Raw genomic sequence first — 20,211 nt, 5'->3', positions numbered from 1 at the left:
TGTATAACTATCTGTGATAATATCCTACTGCTAGTTGAACGGTAATCCCGATGCTGAGGAAATTGCAATCGGTTCACCAAATCAGGAAATGAAAGGCTGAGCCTGCGGGGTATTTTACGGGACTGTTTCGGAAGCGTCTGACATCACCGTGAACAGTTTACTTTAGTTTAGTGCTTATTTTTGATGCAAACAAACAAAATATCGTGTGCATAGCCTATATTTCTAATTACAACAAATTATGAATATCGGTATGGCCATTTAGACAGATTTACTGCTGTTGCTACATGACCATTTGTGAGTGGCAATATACGTCATGCTTTTCGAACCATTCGATTTTTATTATAAGCCTTATAATAAAAGAAAATGAACAATGGAATATTCTCGTACGTACTTCTTCCTCCCTAGGGGTGGCAGTGTACGCCAGGATTGTGTATTTGGGTCATAAGAGGTGTCTTTTTATCTGCCTGTACATGATACATTTGAATGCAGAAATACAGCAATGTTAAATGTACGTTCATTAATTATCTTCAAATATATATGAATCAATAAGTGTTGATATGATTATAAGTTCTATTTATTTTCCATGTAATGCTCACAAATGTGTTCAGGCATTTTCGCAGCCACCCAAGTGTACGGAAGAGCAACTGTTGAAAGTGTACAGGGTTTGATGGATGAGCAAGGGATTTTTTGTATGTTCTTGAAATAAATATTCTAGCTACATTTTCTTTCTCAACAACGTCGGTTTATTTAACGAAGTAGACATGCCTTTATTTGCGCAGAATCCATTCGACCAAGATGTTGGTAAGTTGAGCGCTTCATTTGGCATTTTGGTTCGGAGTAACCTAGCGTAACTACGGTAGCTTCGTATTTTGCGGAACCACTAGCCCGCGAGCTAACAACAACTAGCTAGCTAACGTTAGCCAGGCTACACTTCTGTAGCTAGTTACCTTGAAATTCTGATCAAATGTGAGATTATCCACATAGCTAGCTAGTTATGCGGTTTGGTAAACTGTAGCAGACAGTCATCGGTCAGACTATGTGCTAGCTATGTTAGCGAGCGACTACCGTTAGCTAACTACTAATAGCTACGCTAGTTGTTGTGTCATCACTTTATCGTAATCAACAATTTTCAATAACAAGACTGCCTAAACTGCAACAATATCACGCATTCAACAAGAACAACATTATCTAGCTAGTTAGTTAAATTAGCTAGATTAATTCGTGAGTTGGATTAGTTTTAGGTTTACTGAAAGGGAAGTAACGTTAGTATCTTGTATACATTCGGGAAATATTCCACATTTTGTTACGTTACAGCCTTATTCTAAAATGGATGTAAAAAAATGTTATCCTCATCAATCTACAGACAATACCCCATAATAACAAAGCGAAAATAGGTTTGACAAAGCGAAAATAGGTTTTTAGAAATCTGTCTATATAAGGTCCCACAGTTGACAGTGCATGTCAGAGCAAAAACCAAGCCATGAGGTCGAAGGAATTGGCCATAGAGCTCAGAGACAGGATTGTGTCGAGGCACAGATCTGGAGAAGGGTAGCAACACTTTTCTGCAGCATTGAAGGTCCCCAAGAACACAGTGCCCTCATCATTCTTAAATGGAAGAAGTTTGGAACCACCAAGACCCTTCTTAGAGCTGGCCACCTGGCCAAACTGAGCAATCGGGGGAGAAGGGCCTTGGTCTGGGAGGTGACCAAGAACCCAATGGTCACTCTGACAGAGCTCCACAGTTCCTCTGTGGAGATGGGAGAACCTTCCAGAAGGACAACCATCTGTGCAGCGCTCTATCAATTGGGCCTTTAAGGTAGAGTGGCCAGACGGAAGCCACTCCTCAGTATAAGGCACATGACAGCCCACTTGGAATTTCTCTGGTCTGATGAAACCAAGATTTAACTCTTTGGCCTGAATGCCAAGTGTCACGTCTGGAGTAAACCTGGCACCATCCCTACGGTGAAGCATGGTGGTAGCAGCATCATGCTGTGGGGATGATTTCAGCGGCAGGGACTCGGAGACAAGTCAGATCGAGGGAAAGATTAATGGAGCAAAGTACAGAGAGATCCTTGATGAAAACCTGCTCCACAGCGCTCAGGACCTCAGACTGGGGTAAAGGTTCACCTTCAACAGGACAACGACCCTAAGCGCACACAGTCAAGACAACGCAGGAGTGGCTTCGGGGCAAGTCCCTGAATGTCCTTGAGTGGCCGAGCCAGAGCCCGGACTTGAACCCGATCTAACATATCTGGAAAGACCTGAAAATAGCTGTGCAGCGACGCTCCCCATCCAACCTGACAGAGCTTGAGAGCATCTGCAGAGAAGAATGAGAGAAACTCCCCAAATACAGGTGTGCCAAGCTTGTAGCGTCATATCCAAGAAGACACAAGGCTGTAATCGCTGACAAAGGTGCTTCAACAAAGTACTGAGTAAATTGTCTGAATAGTTATGTAAATGTGATATTTCAGGGTTTTTTGTGTTTTGGTTTTTACAAATTTGTATAAAAAAACCTCAACTCAAAACTTGTTTTTGCTTTGTCATTATGGGGTACTGTGTGTAGATTGATGAGGGGGAAAAAAAACTATTTTATCAATTTTAGAATAAGGCTGTAACGTAAAACAATGTGGAAAAGGTCAAGGAGTCTGAATACTTTCTGATTGCACTGTAGCTAGCAAGCTTAACCCTCTCTAGTATGAGCAGTTTAGCCATCATCTTTGGAACAGAAGCTCTCGTATATCTCATAGTGTCCTTGTAGCTACAGCAATATGAATTTCACTCTGTACAAAAATATATAGTTAGCCATGTGTAATGGCTTTATCATCACAAATAAAATCTGTGTATTGGTCACGTACACAGATTTGCAGGTGCAGCGGAATGCTTGTGTTTCTAGCTCCAACAAAAATGTGCAGTAATAAATAATACCTACCAATCACATAATCCCAAAAGTAAACAAATAAAAATAAAGCCTGGTCCGGGAAGTCGAATTTCTTGGGAGTGACCGTAGATTTGATTGTCGTCTATAAGTAATAATACAATAAATGTTCTGAGCAAATAAAAAATACTGCAAAGTTGGCTAAGAGCTAGAAACATGGCGACTGTGTCTGTCGGCACCATCTTGTATCACAAATCAGATAAGGAATAATTAACTTTATTCCTAGTCTAGTCATACAACTTCCAGAATTATGTATTAACTGTCAATCCTGTAAAAAATATCGTGGTGAACTAGAAGTATAATAGAGAGGTAATGTTGGCCCAACACAGTACATGCCAACCACAGATTGTATTTTCCCAACTAACCACATGTATCCCGGTGTACCACATTTTCAGAGAAAGCCACCAATGAAACCAATACAGTGGAGGACTGGGCCCTGATTATGGATATCTGTGACAGAGTTGGACAGACACCCAATGGGTAAGCTGAAATGCGACTTCCTATTTCTAAAATATCAGCATTGTTTACATCACTTGTCAAACTCATTCCACTGAGGGCCGAGTGTCTGCTGGTTTTCGCTCCTCCCTTGTACTTGATTGATGAATTAAGGTCACTGATTAGTAAAGAACTCCCCTCACCTGGTTGTCTAGGCCTTAATTAAAAAGAAAAACCAAAAACCTGCAGACACTAGGCCCACCATGAAATGAGTTTGACACCCCTGATTTACATGAACCAGAGCACTAGGGGCATTTCCTGCAGAAAATAATTAGCTTATTTCCAAGTAGCCTATTTGTGATTATGTGCAGCTAGGCAATAGACTCTAACCCAGTGGTATTCAAAGTCGGGGTCGTGACCCTACTGGAGGAACTGCAGTGGGGTTGGCAATTTTTTTTCTTCTAAAATAAGGTGGGGTTTTTTAAACCAAAAATGAAGAGTACAGATAATTGTATGGGACAATATACAAACTTTTTTGAGAAAGATAATTTGAAAATACAATTTTATTGACTACATTTGTTTTAGTTTCATCTTGATATGAGATGAACATTGAATGAATTGAAGGTTATTTGTTGATGTACAGATCGAAATGTACCTATTTTAAGGTTGTCATTATTGGTGGGGTGGGTTCATTAGAAATTATTGTGGGGAAAAATGGGGTTCCCATAAATTCTGCCAGAAAAAATGGGGTCCCCGCTGAACAAGTTTTAATGCCACTTCTCTAACCTAACTCCAGGACTCAAGTTTGGAGGTTATGGGTTATGATATATATTTTTTTATAGCAATGGCATTGAATAGCAATAACTCAAAATGCAATTCATAACTGTACGAAAAAGTACAACAATGTATGCACTCACTACTGGAATTCGCTCTGGATAAGAGCATCTACTAAATGTAAATACAGTGCCTTCAGAAAGTATTCATACCCCTTGACTTATTCAACATTTTGTTGTTACAGCCTGAATTCAAAATTGATTAAATATTAATGTTTTACCCATCTACACACACAATACACCATAATGACAAAGTGAAAACATGTTTTTAGACATTTTTGCACATTTATTGAAAATTAAATAGATATCATTTACATAAGTATTCACACCCCTGAGTCAATACTTTATAGAAACACCTTTTCCAACGATTACAGATTTGAGTCGTCTGTATCAGCTTTGCACATCTGATTTTGGGGATTTCCTTGCAGGTTTTCTTAAACTCTGTTAAGTTAGATGGAGTACAAATTCTTATTTACAATGACGGCCTACACCGGCCAAACCCGGACGACGCTGGGTCAATTGTGCGCTGCCCTACGGGACTCCCAATCACGGCCGGTTGTGATACAGCCTGGAATCGAACCAGGGGGTCTGTAGTGACGCCTCAAGCACTGAGATTTAGTGCCTTAGACCGCTGTGCCACTCGGGAGCCCTAATGGGATTCAAGTCTGGGCTTTGGCTGGGCCACTCAAGGACTTTCGCATTCTTGTTCTGAATCCATTCCAGTGTTGCTTTGGCTGTATTAGCAAAAATGTCTAAACTTATTTTCACTTTGGTATTGTGTGTTGATGGGTAAAAAAATAATATATTTAATCAATTTTGAATTCAGGCTGTAACACATCAAAATGTGGAATAAGTAAAGGGGTATGAATACTTTCTGAAGGCACTGTAACTGTATATTGAAGATGGTATACTTTTGGAAAACTCATGTAGGAATAACCTTCTACTTGTTCCATAATAACCACGTCTCTACCTGCCATTCTTCTCCCAGAGCCAAGGACTGCCTGAGGTCTGTGATGAAGCGAGTCAACCACAAGGTCCCACACGTCGCCATGCAGGCCCTCACCGTGAGTTCTGATAACTTACTTTATTATTGATTGTGTTGTTCAAGACACCTGGAGCAAAAGCTGCATATCATTTGGTAGGCCGTTGGTAAACCTACTGCCTAACTGTATAACAGGTTTATTAATAAACCAATGTCAATAGAGAAATGGTCTGGAAAAGATGTGGGGTTATTGTAAGGTTAGGTGTTTTACTCTGCATGGTGTCAGGCCCTGGAGCTTGTTGAGTGACTGTGATCATAGACACAGTTAATGAGTAATGCATCCTGCTATAGGATTGGATAGCAGAGTTTGAACAGTTTGCTTGTATAAAGTCTGAGTGTGAATTTCCTGGTTCAGACAGTGGATCAAAAACTATCTGACTGTTGCCATAAGCCTCAATGACAATCTCCAGTCTGGTGTAATAAAGTATTTGGGAGGAGTGGTCCATCTCCTGCTGCTCTTGGCAGTTATAGAGCTCTGAGCTTGTAACTCTCCCGCTCTGGGCAGCCAGTCAACCAGAGTGTGATGATCCATGGCCTTGAGGAAGTTTTTACTGCTTTGTTCTGTTCTCTCTGCTGCTCAGTGTTGTGATAGAGTGATGATGCTATGCCTCAGACCATGTGATCCTTCTCTCTATGACTCACCATTAGGGTAGATAGTCACATGGCTGTTCTATTTTTAGATTTCTCTCTCTCCTTCCTCACTCAGTCAACTTTAGCTCCCTCTGTCATAAAATCATGCATAATTTCACTGGTGTCACATTTTATTAATGTTAATACATTTTTCTGTTATTAAATGTGGAAGTGAATAAAAGTGTTAGGCTACATCTCTTAATGTAATGTGAAACCTCAACATAAATCATCCATACTGACTACTGTACTAACCTGGCTTTTCTCCCTGTTTCAGTTGCTGGCTGCCTGTGTCAATAACAGTGGAAGAATATTTCACTTAGAAATCTGCTCGCGGGAGTTTGCCACTGACGTCCGAACTGTGTTGAGCAGGGTACGGAAGCTGTCTCAAGTTTTTCTGTTGCAATATTTGTGCTGAATTGATGATGTTAAGACTTACACATGTGAGCAAGCATAACAATCAACTGAGATTGCGTCATCTGTGGATCTGTTGGGGCAGTATGCGAATTGGAGGGGGTCTAGGGTTTCCGGGATGATGGTGTTGATGTGAGTCATGACCAGCCTTTCAAAGCACTTCATGGCTACCGACATGAGCGCTACGGGGCGGAAGTCATTTAGGCAGGTTGCCTTCGCTTTCTTGGGCACAGGGGCTATGGTGGTCTACTTGAAACATGTAGGTATTACAGACTCGGTCAGGGAGAGGTTGAAAATATCAGTGAAGACACTTGCCTGTTGGTCCGCGCATGCTCTGAGTACCTTGAAAGCGGCAGCTCTAGCGTTTAGCTCGGTGCGGATGTTGCCTGTAATCCATGGCTTCTGGTTGGGATATGTATGTACTGTCACTGTGGGGAGGACGACGTCGTCAATGCACTTATTGATGAAGCCGGTGACTGAGGTGGTATACTCCTCAATGCCATTGGATGAATCCCGGAACATATTCCAGTCTGTGCTAGCAAAACAGTCCTGTAGCGTAGCATCTGCGTCATCTGACCACTTCTGTATTGAGCGAGTCACTGGTACTTCCTGCTTTAGTTTTTGCTTGTAAGCAGGAGGATAGAATTATGGTCAGATTTGCCAAATGGAGAGTGAGAGAGAGCTTTGTATGCATCTTTGTGTGTGAAGTAAAGGTGGTCTAGGGTTTTTTCCCCCTCTGGTTGCACATGTGACATGCTGGTAGAAATGAGGTTAAACGGATTTAAGTTTTCCTGCATTAAAGTCCCCGGCCACTAGGAGCGCCGCTTCTGGATGAGCAATTTTTTGTTTGCTTATGGCCTTATACAGCGCGTTGAGTGCGGTCTTCGTGCCAGCATTGGTTTGTGGTGGTAAGTAGATGGCTACGAATAATATAGATGAGAACTCTCTTGGTAGATAGTGTGGTCTACAGCTTATCATGAGGTACTCTACCTCAGGCAAGCAATACCACGAGACTTCTTTAAAATTAGACATCGCGCATCAGCTGTTATTGACAAATAGACACAAACCCCTGTCCCTCGTCTTACCAGACGTAGCTGCTCTGTCCTGCCGATGTACGGAAAACCCAACCAGCTCTATATTATCCGTGTCGTTGTTCAGCCATGACTCGGTGAAACATAAGATATTACAGTTTTTAATGTCCCGTTGGTAGGATAGTCTTGATCGTAGATCATCCAGTTTATTCTCCAGTGATTGCACGTTGGCCAATAGGACGGATGGTAGTGGCGGTTTACCCACTCGCCGACAAATTCTCACAAGGCACCCCGACCTCCACCCACTGTATCTCTGTTTTTTCTTCATGCGAATGACGGGGATTTGGGCCTGGTCTCAGGAAAGCAGTATATCCTTTGCATCGGATATATACTCATTAAAGAAATAGTCTTTGTCTAGTTCGGGGTGCGTAATCGCTGTTCTGATGTCCAGAAGCTCTTTTCGGTCATAAGAGACGGTAACAGCAACATTTTGTACAAAATAAGTTATAAACAATGCGAAAAAACAAACAAAATAGAACAGTTGGTTAGGAGCCCATCAAATGGCAGCCATCCCCTATGGCACCATTATTATCATTCAGCTGGCTCTTTATGTCAATGTTTTATTTGTATCTACCTCTATCAAATAAGTAGCCTAATAATAATTACTATTATCCCCCCTGCAGGCCCACCCCAAGGTGTGTGACAAGATGAAGGGGATGATGGTGGAGTGGTGTGATGGGTTCCAGAAAGATCCACAGCTCAGTCTGATCAGTGCCACCATCAAGTCTCTGAGAGAGGAAGGGGTTGTCTTTCCATCCTCTGGGTCACAGGTAAAGTAGTCAACAGCCTAGCATTTATCACCCTAATCCAGTGTTGCCTCTATCATTGTATAGGCTGGGCAGTCTCCCCTCACTACTAACTCTGTTACCCCCCTGCCTAAAAGAGTTTGGTTTTTATTTGTTTCAATTGACAATTTTGGTGCAAGATGGTCTGGATTTTGCTTTGTTCTTTGAGGGCCTCTGCACCTCACCTGGAAAATAGAGCCATTTGAACCGCATTTTTGTCTTTTTTTAAATTAAATTTGAGCCCTTTTTCTCCCCAATTTTGTAATATCCAATTGGTAGTTACAGTCTTGTCCCATCGATGCAACTCCCCTACGGGGGAGGCAGTGCCTTAGACCACTGCGCCACTCGGGAGGCCCCCACAAATATTTTTTAAATGTACTATATCAGTACTCTACCATATTACAGGGCTCTACGCTGATATATATATATTTTTAATGTTGGAGCACATAAAAAAATTCAGGAGAACAAATGAATAATATAAAAAAAAAAAAAATTATATAAGAATTGCCAGCAATTGCAAAATACAGGGTTAAGGAGCACCAGAACATTTTATTTGTAAGATTGAGATCTAGGCCTATATGAATCCTAGCTACTTTTGGAGTTCATCTCTTGAAGAAGCTATTTATTTTATTTTGTGTACTTTTTTCCTAGGGGCACTGGTGCTCCCAAATATAAATTCCAGGTAGCACAGCAAAATATTTAGGAGCATATGCGACCAAAAATGTAGCATTGTAGAGCCCTGTCTTATTGTAGCTGTCGCCAGACTCGCCTACGAAACACAAGACAACTGTTATCGGCTAACTCCAACACAAAGCTCTCCTCATGACTTCAACCTGTGGTCCACTGTAAGCAAATAAGCTCTGTGTGTGTACTTTCACTGGCCCCAGTGCAGTGCGGTCTGTCCGTGTCCTCAGTGTGCTGCTCTCCCATGTGTTGCCAATACAGAGGAGGATGGAGCTTGTCTCTGTATTTTTTAAGGCATGACCTCCGAATGGAATTTCCTCTAACATACTTCATGTAATATCTAAGTTCTCCCTATAAGGGGATTAGAATTCCTTTTGTGATTGTATGTGAGGGACAGTCTGGTACTTTATTAATTTGGTTGAAATGGTGGGCTGAGTGTCCTATTCAATCTTAAAGGCCCAGTGCAGTCAAAATTCAGTTTTTCCTGTTTTGTATGATATTGTACAACAGCTGATGAAACTAAAACTGTGAAAACATTTGATCAGTGTTATTTCCTGATAGTTGCTGGTTGAAAATACAATCTACACAAGACCTTCCAATCAGCAGGTTTGCATGGGCGGGAGTTTCGGCTTTCCATGGTGACATTACCATGATGTAAATTTGTTAATAGGCCAATCACAAAGAGTTCCAAACCTCTCTGCCAATAACAGCTAGTTTTCAATGTCCCCCTCCCCACTCAGATCACTCCGACAGTCCAAGCTAAATAGCCTAGTTTTTTGATAAAATCTATTAAAGTAAAGTACTTAATTGTTACACAGAAATGATTTGTTATTGATATAAAGCTGCTTGATTGGGCCTTTTAATAAATTACACTGTGAAGTATTTGCTACTGAAATTGGACTTTGCCCAACCCCTCTCACAGACAACAATTTATTCTTCATACTGTAGTCAATGTCACTATTTTCCAGATGTTAGGCTATATTTGTTTGCATATGAAGCAATTGCATTTTTATGGCATTCATTGTCCTATTTAATTTTAGGAGCTCCTTTACTCTTAAGGAATCCACATGCTTCCCATACGAAACAGTTCAGAACAGTGTGTGCATATATTATGACGACATTTTTGTTTGTTTTGGTCTTCGGCAAGTGTTTTATCGGCTGTTCGTGCACACCATTTTTCTTGAGGCAAGCAGAAGTCTACGCCCCTTCGTCGGTGATTGGTCAACAGTAGGGATTCTTCAATGAAGTATTTGTCATTCAACGAGAGACTAATTGTTTTCACCCACATTTCTTTTCACTTGAGAAATACTGCAGCAAACACCTTAGTTAGATGTAAAATTGCGTGACTTAAGATCTCCTTGACAAAAATCTCCTTGACAAAAATTAGATTAATTCTGACGCTACTGCTTCTCAAGATGGACAAACGGTACTATTGCCGCTTTTTTCTTGTTTTTCAAGCAAAGGTCTTTTTAAGGGAGTATGCGAGCCACTCGTCCCGTTCGCTTAGCCGAGTTTGGCTAGGCGCCAGCCGAACCCAAGCATGCTGACGCCTTTACTCGCATCGCACTCTCTTTACTACCAAAAGACTGCCTGTAAAGCCTGTAGTACCTATGAATCCCTACAGGTGGCATCACAGTCACAGCTAATCCAAATCCCCTCTGCTCTGGAAGGCTGTCTCTCTAACCAACCGCCTCTTATCAACAGGGGTCCAGCCTAAAGGGCACCACTCCTGCTGTTAGTAAACCATCTGACAATGACGACCTGGCCAAAGGTACAGATAATATCCAACAGATTCTAGAATACCACATAATATTACATTATGAACTGTGCATGTTGAAGAATGAATTAATACATTTATTAGACACATTAAAATCATTGAGAATGACACACACAAAAAAGTGTAGAACAGTGTATTTCCATTGTGTTCCACTGCCTCTGTCCTCCTCCCATCTGCAGCCATCGAGCTGTCCCTGCAGGAGCAGAAGCAGTGTGCGGAGACACGACCCCTCACCGTGACCTCCGACCCCCCCTTCAACACTAACGGGGGCGGCAGTAGCAGGGACTCCCGGAAGGTGCGGGCGCTCTACGACTTTGAGGCGGCCGAGGACAACGAGCTCACCTTCAAGACCGGGGAGCTCATTCTCGTCCTGGACGACAGGTAGCTAACGACATGCTATGGAAACCTGGCTCTGACCCCCTGCTGTGATGACCGATATGATGGCCTACTGTATATGCATATATCTTCAGTCATATATCTAGTGTCCACTCTGTTGTTTTGCAGTGCATGCATTCATTTCATTTACAATGGGAATGGTTTACTTACAAGAATGTTTGAACTGATTAAACCATGTTGATGCCACAGTGACCCAAACTGGTGGAAAGGAGAGAACCACAGAGGAGTAGGTCTCTTCCCGTCCAACTTCGTCACGACCAACCTCAATGCTGAGCCTGAACTAGGTACGTTTCCCCTGTCCAGTACCACACCACACCACCATACCTTTGTCTCATCCTGAGGCACGGAGAGTCGTTCTAGTGTATGGTTTCATGTTTTCAATCCTGGCTCTGGATAAGAGCGTCAGCTAAATGTCTAAAATGTCAAATGTAAATCCCTCTCCTACCAGTAACGTATGTGGAGAAGACGCCAGCCCCGGAGGAGCCCAGCATAGAAGCCAATGTAGAGCCTGAGCCTGTCTTCATAGATGAGGTGGGTGGTTCTACGTACCAGGCCTACTGCATGGCTGTCCATACATGTAGGCCTGTATCATGTATGTTTTTTATTAGATAGAAACAGTCCTCCATCAGTTCTGATCGTTTGACCATTGAAAACCCTCATCAGTCTGTCAGTTGTAACTTAGTAAAACGTTGAGAATGGTTAATAAAGTCTGACATTGCAACTTTGTATAACAAGCAATGTAACATCGTATAACAAGACTCTCTTTCTCCCCCTCTCCCCCTCTCTCACCCCCACCTCTCTCTTCCTTTTCTCTCTCTCCCTCTTTCCCCCCCTCTCTTGCTCAATCATCCCCACCTCTCTCTACCTCTTCCTCCCTCTCTCATATCCACCTCTCTCTCCCTCTTCCTCCCTCTCTCATCCCCACCTCTCTCTCTCCCCTCTCCCCTCTCTCTCTCCCCTCTCTCTCTCCCCTCCCCCCTCTCTCTCTGCAGGAAAAGATGGATAGAGCGCTCTATCTTCTCCAGAATACAGACCCTGCTGATGCAGCACCTGACTGCCAAGAACTGGTCCAGCTGGAGGGTATAAAACATTGACTTAATGCTCTTATAAATCCTAGTAGCCATGTTCACTGACACTGGAGATGGCCTATATAGTAACACACAGTTGGCTTGACAACTGTTTTTGTCTGTTTAGCCTCACCTTATCAATGCTTTACCCACCCAGGTGCTTGTGAGCAGATGAATCCAATGATTGATGACAAGCTGGAAGACATTGACAGGTAAAGTGAATTTAACTGCAGTATAATTATTCATAATGGACTATTAGAGGCTATACTATTGCATGTCACAGTTTATTTCTATTGGTTAGGCAAATATGTTGTACAGAGTTATTCAAATTGTATTTAGTTATACCTACTTCAAATCAAATGTTATTGGTCACATACGCATATTTAGCAGATGCTATTGCGGGTGTAGCGAAATGCTTGTGTTCCTAGCTCCAACAGTGCAGTAGTATCTAACAATTCACAACAATACACACAAATCTAAAAGTAAAAGAATGGAATTAAGAAATATATACTTTATATTGACTGTATCTGGATGAGTACCATGAACATCAGCTGGACAGAACCCTGAGTCTTTGTCGTGATGACCTGTTCTCTATCCTCATCTTGTCTCTCCTCTCTCCAATGTCTTTCTCACTTTCTCCACCCCTCCCTCCCCCATTCCCTCTCCCCTTCTCTCCCTCTCCCTGGCAGGCAACACTCTGAGCTATCTGAGCTGAATGTGAAGGTGCTGGAGGCCTTGGAACTCTACAACAAACTGATGAACGAGGCACCATTCTACACAGCCTACTCCAAACTGCAGTCCCAGCAGCAACCACAGCAGCACCAATACACACCTGCCTCCCAAGTCCCCATGCAGGTCAGTTAGGAGAAACAAACTATCTAACCACTGTCACATATACTACATGACCAAAATTATGTGGACACCTGCTCGTCGAACATCTCATTCCAAAATCATGGGCATTAATGTGGAGTTGGTCCACCCTTTGCTGCGATAACAGCCTCCAATCTTCTGGGAAAGCTTTCCACTAGATGTTGGAACATTGCTGTGGGGACATGCTTCCATTCAGCCACGAGCATTAGTGAGGTCGGGCACTGATGCCTGGCTCTCAGTCGGCATTCCAATTCATCCCAAAGGTGTTCGATGGGGTTGAGGTCAGGACTCTGTGCAGGCAAATGAAATTGTTCCACACCGATCTCGACAAACCATTTCTGTATGGACCTCGCTTTATGCACGGGGGCGTTGTCTTGCTGAAACAGGAAAGGGCCTTCCCCAAACTGTTGCCACAAAGTTGGAAGCACAGAATCGTCTAGAATGTCATTGTATGCTGTAGTGTTAAGATTTCCCTTCACTGGAACTAAGGGGCCTAGCCCAAATCATGAAAAACAGTCCCAGACCATTATTCCTCCACCACCAAACTTTACAGTTGGCACTATGCATTGGGGCAGGTAGCGTTCTCCTGGCATCCGTCAAACCCAGATGTCTGTCGGACTGCCAGATGGTGAAGCGTGATTCATCACTCCAGAGAATGCGTTTCCACTGCTCCAGAGTCCAATGGCGGCGAGCTTTACATCACTCTACCCGACGCTTGGCATTGCGCATGGTGATCTTAGACTTGTGTGCGGCGGCTCGGCCATGGAAACCCATTTCATGAAGCTCCCGACGAACAGTTCTTGTGCTGACGTTGCTTCCAGAGGCAGTTTGGAACTCGGTAGTGAGTGTTGATTTTTATGCGCTTCAGCACTCGGCGGTCCCGTTCTATGAGCTTGTGTGGCCTACCACGTTGTGGCTGTGCCGTTGTTGCTCCTAGACGTTTCCACTTCACAATAACAGCACGTACAGTTGACCGGGGCAGCTCTAGCGGGGCAGAAATTTGACGAACTGACTTGTTGGAAAGGTGGCATCCTATGACTGTGCCACGTTGAAAGTCACTGAGCTCTTCAGTAAGACCATTCTACTGTCAATGTTTGTCTATGGAGATTGCATGGTGGCGTGCTCGATTTTATACACCTGTCAGCAACGGGTGTGGCTGAAATAGCCGAATCCATTAATTTAAAGGGGTGTCCTCATACTTGTGTGTGTGTGTGTATATATAGTGTACTTTCTGTTTAGGTCACCACCTCGTGAAGGCCGAGAGACTATGGCAGTGTCCAAAATGGCATCCTATTCATATGGTGGGCTCTGGTCAAAAGTAGTGGACTATATAGGGAATAGGATGCCATTTCAGACGCAGACCATGTGTTTTGTCTGCTGTGCTGTTTGTCCCTGATGATGGATGTCAGAGTCCCTCCTTGGAGACGAATGGGAGACTCCAGTGGGTCATGCTTGGACTGTTTTACCACCTCACTTTCTGCACCGCTTTGCAAAACCCGTTTAGAAACAATCTGTTCCTTGTTGTTTACCTAGCTGCACCTCTAGTAATGTTGTTGGTTTTTCCAAACGCATGTATAGTTTAGTGGAGTAATGCAATGTACAGTGTACTATGAAATGTGTTTCATCCAATTTCACATTGAACATGGTCTCTTTTGCTCCCCCCTCCCTCTCTCAGGGTTACCCAGGTCAGCCTGGTGGTTCCTACATGCCTCCAGGGATGCCCCAGGGCCCCCCAGCCCAGCAGGCCTACATGGGCTCTGACCAGCCCGGACCCCTCCACTCACTCCCCCCTAACGTCACATCTCCCAACAGTCAGCCATCACAGCTTCCTTACAGGTAGGCCTCTCCTCAGGGTTACACGTCTCCTCAGTATACCAGTACTTTACAGGGTTACACGTCTCCTCAGTATACCAGTACTTTGCAGGGTTACACGTCTCCTCAGTATACCAGTACTTTGCAGGGTTACACGTCTCCTCAGTATACCAGTACTTTACAGGGTTACACGTCTCCTCAGTATACCAGTACTTTGCAGGGTTACACGTCTCCTCAGTATACCAGTACTTTGCAGGGTTACACGTCTCCTCAGTATACCAGTACTTTGCAGGGTTACACGTCTCCTCGGTATACTAGTACTTTACAGGGTTACACGTCTCCTCAGTATACTAGTACTTTACAGGGTTACACGTCTCCTCAGTATACCAGTACTTTGCAGGGTTACACGTCTCCTCAGTATACCAGTACTTTACAGGGTTACACGTCTCCTCAGTATACCAGTACTTTACAGGGTTACACGTCTCCTCAGTATACCAGTACTTTGCAGGGTTACACGTCTCCTCAGTATACCAGTACTTTGCAGGGTTACACGTCTCCTCAGTATACCAGCCCTGACTAGGCAACTAGCTAGCTAAACGGCAGCCATTTTGTGAGGCCATTCTTGTGTCTGCATGTTTGTGTTTTGAGACATCCCACTAGTGGATTTGTGACTATTAAATTTTTTGGGGTGGCATTGCTCCTGTGTTAAGAGGGTTACATGTCTGCCTTAATGCTTGTGTTAGGCAGTAGGTGGCTAATATTGTACCATTCTGTCTCTTCACCGCAGTGTACCATATGCACCTGCCGGATACCCTCCACAGATGGGTGTGGCCCCACAGATGGACATGTCAGCCTACCAGAATGCCAACCTGCCTCCAGCCTCCTATCAAATCGCTGCTCCATTGCAGCAGGCCCCACAGCAGCAACAGGCGTACTATCAGCAGCCTCTCCTGTAAAGGCAGACCGTGCAGCAGCATATCCCCATCAACAGACACAGTACAATGACACAATCATCCCCCCCCCCCTATTTTGTCCTTTATGAAAAAATAATGGCAATGGTATGAGGTATGCTTGTGTCCGAAATGGCACCCTATTCCCTATGTAGTGCTCTACTTTTGACCAGGACCCATAGGGCTCTGGTCAAAAGTAGCACACTATATGGGGAATAGGGTGTGATTTGGGACACAGGCCTAGATTGTCACAAAGGTCAGTGGCTGTCTGAGACGAGGTGTGGAGACCCACCGGAGGGAGACCAAATGCCAACCTACCACCCACCCAGCACGGCCTGTTTGGAAGGGATGACTGTCTTGGTTTGCCTCTTTAAAACAGTTAATGGGGCAGCTCATCAGCTGATCCTTTCCAAACTGCTTCATTCATGTTGTGTGTATTTGTACTTCTTCAGAGTTATCTTTTGTTTGTTTTGTTTTTTAATCATCTATTTTTAAATGTTTGTTTTTCTGTTCACCGTCTGGTTTGGTGTCTGGCTGTCTGTCTGTCTGTCTGGGAGATCAGTCCAAATGAAGGAGCTGGCCAGGACAAGGATCCGAGTCAATCCATTTACATTCAGTCAATTTAAATGGAATTGACCCCAACCCTGACCAGGACTTTTCTATCCCCCTCTCTCTAACACCATCATCCGCTTTAGTTGACCCTTCTTGGGGCCAAAGGTTACGGAGTTCTCTAGGTATAAGTATTTTTGTGCTATAATCAGTACCATTTTTATTAGATACTATGATACAGTTAAAGGGATTAGTTTCCCATACACTGCCTGCCTTGCAACGCTCTCTTTGGGTGTTTAACACGTTCTAGGAGTACATGTTTTATCATTTTCATTTGTGTGCAACTTTGAGGTGATTTTGTTATGAAATTAACTGAAGTCATTGTTAAATACATTTAGAATTGTGACCATGCAGCCTTTCCAAATTACTGCTATTGTAGGGTCAATGCAAATTTTCATACACAAATCACTTTTTTAGTAGTGCAAATGTAATCTAGCCTGGGTGCCTGTCTGTTTCTACTCTATTGCCAACTCCTTATGGAATTTGTCATGTTTGCCTTGACAATGACAACAATGCAGTTGGCAAGACAGCACAAACAGATCTGGGACCAGGCTAAATGGAATCTTCGGATGATAACAATATGGTTGTTGATTAACACAACATTCATGTGCCAAGGCTCTTGGCAACTTCGTAGATGCCCTATATACCTTGAGTAACAAGCTGTAATCGCAAGCTATAAGAGATTGATTGGGAAATGAGCCAAGTCCTAGCTATATCTTTCTATGGTCCTTCTTCATTCACTCTTCTGTTTAAAAGGCTTTTGACCATAGACGTTTGTAATTATTAAATTAATATCTGTCTGCTTTTCATGTTTCTGGGCTGTAGGAAGTCACATTTTCATTTAAATCTTTTTATGGAAATAATGGGCATCTTTGGTATGGCTCTCTTCTCTGCATTTTGACCTTTAATTAGAAATTGTAAATTACATGAATTGTATATTATTATATCTTTCTCTGGATTATATCCATATGATCAGATATTCTTTTATGGTTTATAAATGTAAGGTATTCTTTCCCCTTTAATGCTTTTTGTTTTTACTTTATTTGTGGTTTATCCAAAATGAAAGCAGAACAAATGACTACCGTGACCAACAGTTAGAACTGGCTCTTTGGTCTTTATTGATAAAAGTGTGAATTGTACAAAGATTTCTAGCTAGAGAACTGTTTGGCCAAACATTTTCATCTGAACTTAATGAAACTGTTGGGTGTAACCGAGGACCAGATTTCTTAGGATTTTTTCTTTTTTTCCCCTTTAGCTGGATCAAGTCAACTCTGACTCAAATAATAACTACGTACACTTTATTTTTCTTTACCTGCATCTGAAAAGGTGTTGTATATTAGATGTAAAATATCTTCTGGCATTGTCTGTATTGCACCTTAACTTTATAACATTTTATTTACCACTGGATGCCTTGTTTTCTTTAGAAATAAAATAAAAATGGAAACATCTTTGGGAAAGGAATTGACCCTGAAGCTGCTGTATATCTAGAACTCTATATATTTAAAAAGATTCCAGGGAACGTTCCCATTCAGTACTACCGATATTATAACTGACTCCATGTTTTGTTACTTCAAGATTTCTCTTTATCTTGTGTTATTATCATTGTAAATCCTTTTGTAACACTGTCAACTCTAATATTCTTTAAAATAAAATGTACCTGTGTTTAAAGCTTTCTTGTACTGATGGATGCAGTTTTCATTTTATGTGTTCTCTGAATACTCTGAGATGGACATCTTGTAAATGTGTGCTTGTTGAGGGGATCCTTTTTGAGTTGTTTGAGAACAGTAAAAAAATTTATGACACATTTTTGATGTAGAAAGAGAACAATAATTTATATATGCAGTACAGATGCTGTATCTTAATTTGACCCAGTTTCTCATAGCAGGAAAATAATCAACTGGAAATGTGAATTATGTGTACTATAATTGTTTATTTTTTTTAGGGGTTGACACATTTTTCAGTGGCCAAATCAGGTCTGAAATTTAAAGTGGAAATTACAAACTTTGGATGCTTTTTAAACTTTGAATACACTACAAGTTTGCATTTCCTTCTGTGCAGGAAAATACCTGCAACAACAGGATGATCAAATTAAGATACGCCATCTGTAATTTACAAGACCGATGGTGTGGGAATTTATCTCGTGCAGAAAACATACTCATAATATTCCCTTGTGTGTTACACAAATCTTTTAAGTCTTGAGTCTTTTCAGTTTCTTGTTGACCATGTATGGCAGGGGTAATAAACTCTTACCCTACGAGGTCCGTATTCTGCTGGTTTTCTGTTCTACCTGATACTTAATTACACCCACCTGGTGTCCCAGGTCTAAATCAGTCTGTGATTAGAGGGGAACAATGAAAAAAAGCAGTGGAACTGGCATTGAGGTCCAGAGTTGAGTTTGAGGGATGTATGGGGTCATGCAATCTATTTGGAAGAGGGAGACACATAACCACTATTCATCTTGTACCTGTGGAACTGGAGGTAGTCCCTTATTGTCAGATATAATGTCATGTTCAATGGGTCATACGGTTTGTTTCATCCTTTCGACGACTCTGTGAAGGGGCTAGGTCCATTCTGTTATTATAATAACCTTGGTGAGGGGTGTGAACAATGGTCTTCTGAGCAGGAAGCCTATTCACACTACATAAAAAATCTCTCCAGAGAATCTCACTGTGGCCAGTGGCGCATGGGCAGTCACCTCCTCTGTAATCCTTACCCAGAAGACGCAATGTTTTATTCAGTGAGCCATTTCTTTATGATTTCTTTATTTGACAGCCGGGGAGCTTTAGCTTAGTAAGATTCTAGCACAGAGGCTGAAGGTTCAACAAGCCTGGTGTCCTGTCTAGTTATCCCACTTCATGTGAGCTGTCTTTGGGTCTTGTACTGGCTTGCATGCATTTCCAAAATCCTCTAGGGTAGTGTTTCCCAACTCCAGTCCTCCAGTACCCCCAACAGCACACATTTTTGTTGTAGCCCTGGACAAACACACCTGATTCTACTAATTGAGGGCTTGATGATTAGTTGACCAGTTGAATCAGGTGTGCTGGTCCGGGGCTACAACAAACATGTGGACTGTTGGGGGTACTGGAGGACTGGAGTGGGGAAACACTGCTCTATGGCAGGGTCGATTTCTTGACTCTTTTTTCCCACTCGAAATGTCCTTGGAGAAGACTGCATTTATAAAACAGGAACACCGGACATAGACTGACCAGGTGAATCCAGGTGAAAGCTATGATCCCTTATTGATGTCACTTGTTAAATCCACTTCAATCAGTGTAGATGAAGGGGAGGAGACAGGTTAAATAAGGATTTTTAAGCCTTGAGACAATTAAGACATGGATTGTGTATGTATGCCATTCGGAGGGTGAATGGGAAAGACAAAAGATTTAAGTGCCTTTGAACAAGGTATGGTAATAGGTGCCAGGCACACCAGTTTGAGTTTGTCAAGAACTGCAACACTGCTGGGTTTTTCACACTCCACAGTTTCCCATGTGTATTAAGAATGGTTCACCACCCAAAGGACATCCAGCCAACTTGACACAACTGTGGGAAGCATTGGAGTCAACATTGGCCAGCATCCCTGTGGAGTCCATGCCTCGACGAATTGAGGCTGTTCTGAGGGCAAAAGGGGGTGCAGCTCAATATTGGAATCTGTTCCTAATGTTTTCTGCACTCTGTGTGGTCCTCCATTGCTATGCCTAAATTGTTAGTGTTATCTGGAATCCTTGGGATGTCCCTACCCTAAACCCTATCCCTTCCTACCCTCAACCCGAACCCTTAACATAACCCTTACCTTAACTATTTTTTTATTCTTCTTACCTTAACCGTTTTAAATGTCAATTTCAATGGGGTGACATCAGAGATGGGATCTCCCAAGGATCCCGTTT

The 20,211-nt window shown here is 42.6% G+C and overlaps 1 protein-coding gene across 1 annotated transcript; it reads left to right on the top strand.

Annotated features, from left to right (window-relative positions):
• Nucleotides 1-630: 630 nt before the first annotated feature.
• Nucleotides 631-17,999, top strand: LOC311130139 (signal transducing adapter molecule 2-like). The gene is made up of 14 exons (XM_084162826.1): nucleotides 631-801; nucleotides 3,331-3,415; nucleotides 5,192-5,267; nucleotides 6,150-6,245; nucleotides 8,001-8,147; nucleotides 10,551-10,617; nucleotides 10,803-11,004; nucleotides 11,209-11,303; nucleotides 11,468-11,550; nucleotides 12,012-12,099; nucleotides 12,244-12,298; nucleotides 12,776-12,941; nucleotides 14,632-14,792; nucleotides 15,556-17,999. Exons 1-14 carry the CDS (start codon nucleotides 762-764, stop codon nucleotides 15,722-15,724), a joined length of 1,530 nt encoding a protein of 509 aa, XP_084018952.1. The 5' UTR covers nucleotides 631-761; the 3' UTR covers nucleotides 15,725-17,999.
• The last annotated feature ends 2,212 nt before the right edge of the window (nucleotides 18,000-20,211 follow it).

Source organism: Coregonus lavaretus, assembly GCF_964263955.1.
Source record: "Coregonus lavaretus genome assembly, chromosome: 5".
NCBI lineage: Eukaryota > Metazoa > Chordata > Actinopteri > Salmoniformes > Salmonidae > Coregonus > Coregonus lavaretus.
Note: the sequence above shows the minus strand (reverse complement) of the source record. Positions and strands in the feature narration are given on the sequence as shown.

Coding starts and splice junctions, on each gene's coding strand:
- LOC311130139 (XM_084162826.1), top strand. CDS start 762: ATGCCTTTATTTGCGCAGAATCCATTCGACCAAGATGTTG. Junction 5,268..6,149: donor TCGCCATGCAGGCCCTCACC/GTGAGTTCTGAT, acceptor TCCCTGTTTCAG/TTGCTGGCTGCCTGTGTCAA. Junction 10,618..10,802: donor CAATGACGACCTGGCCAAAG/GTACAGATAATA, acceptor TCCCATCTGCAG/CCATCGAGCTGTCCCTGCAG.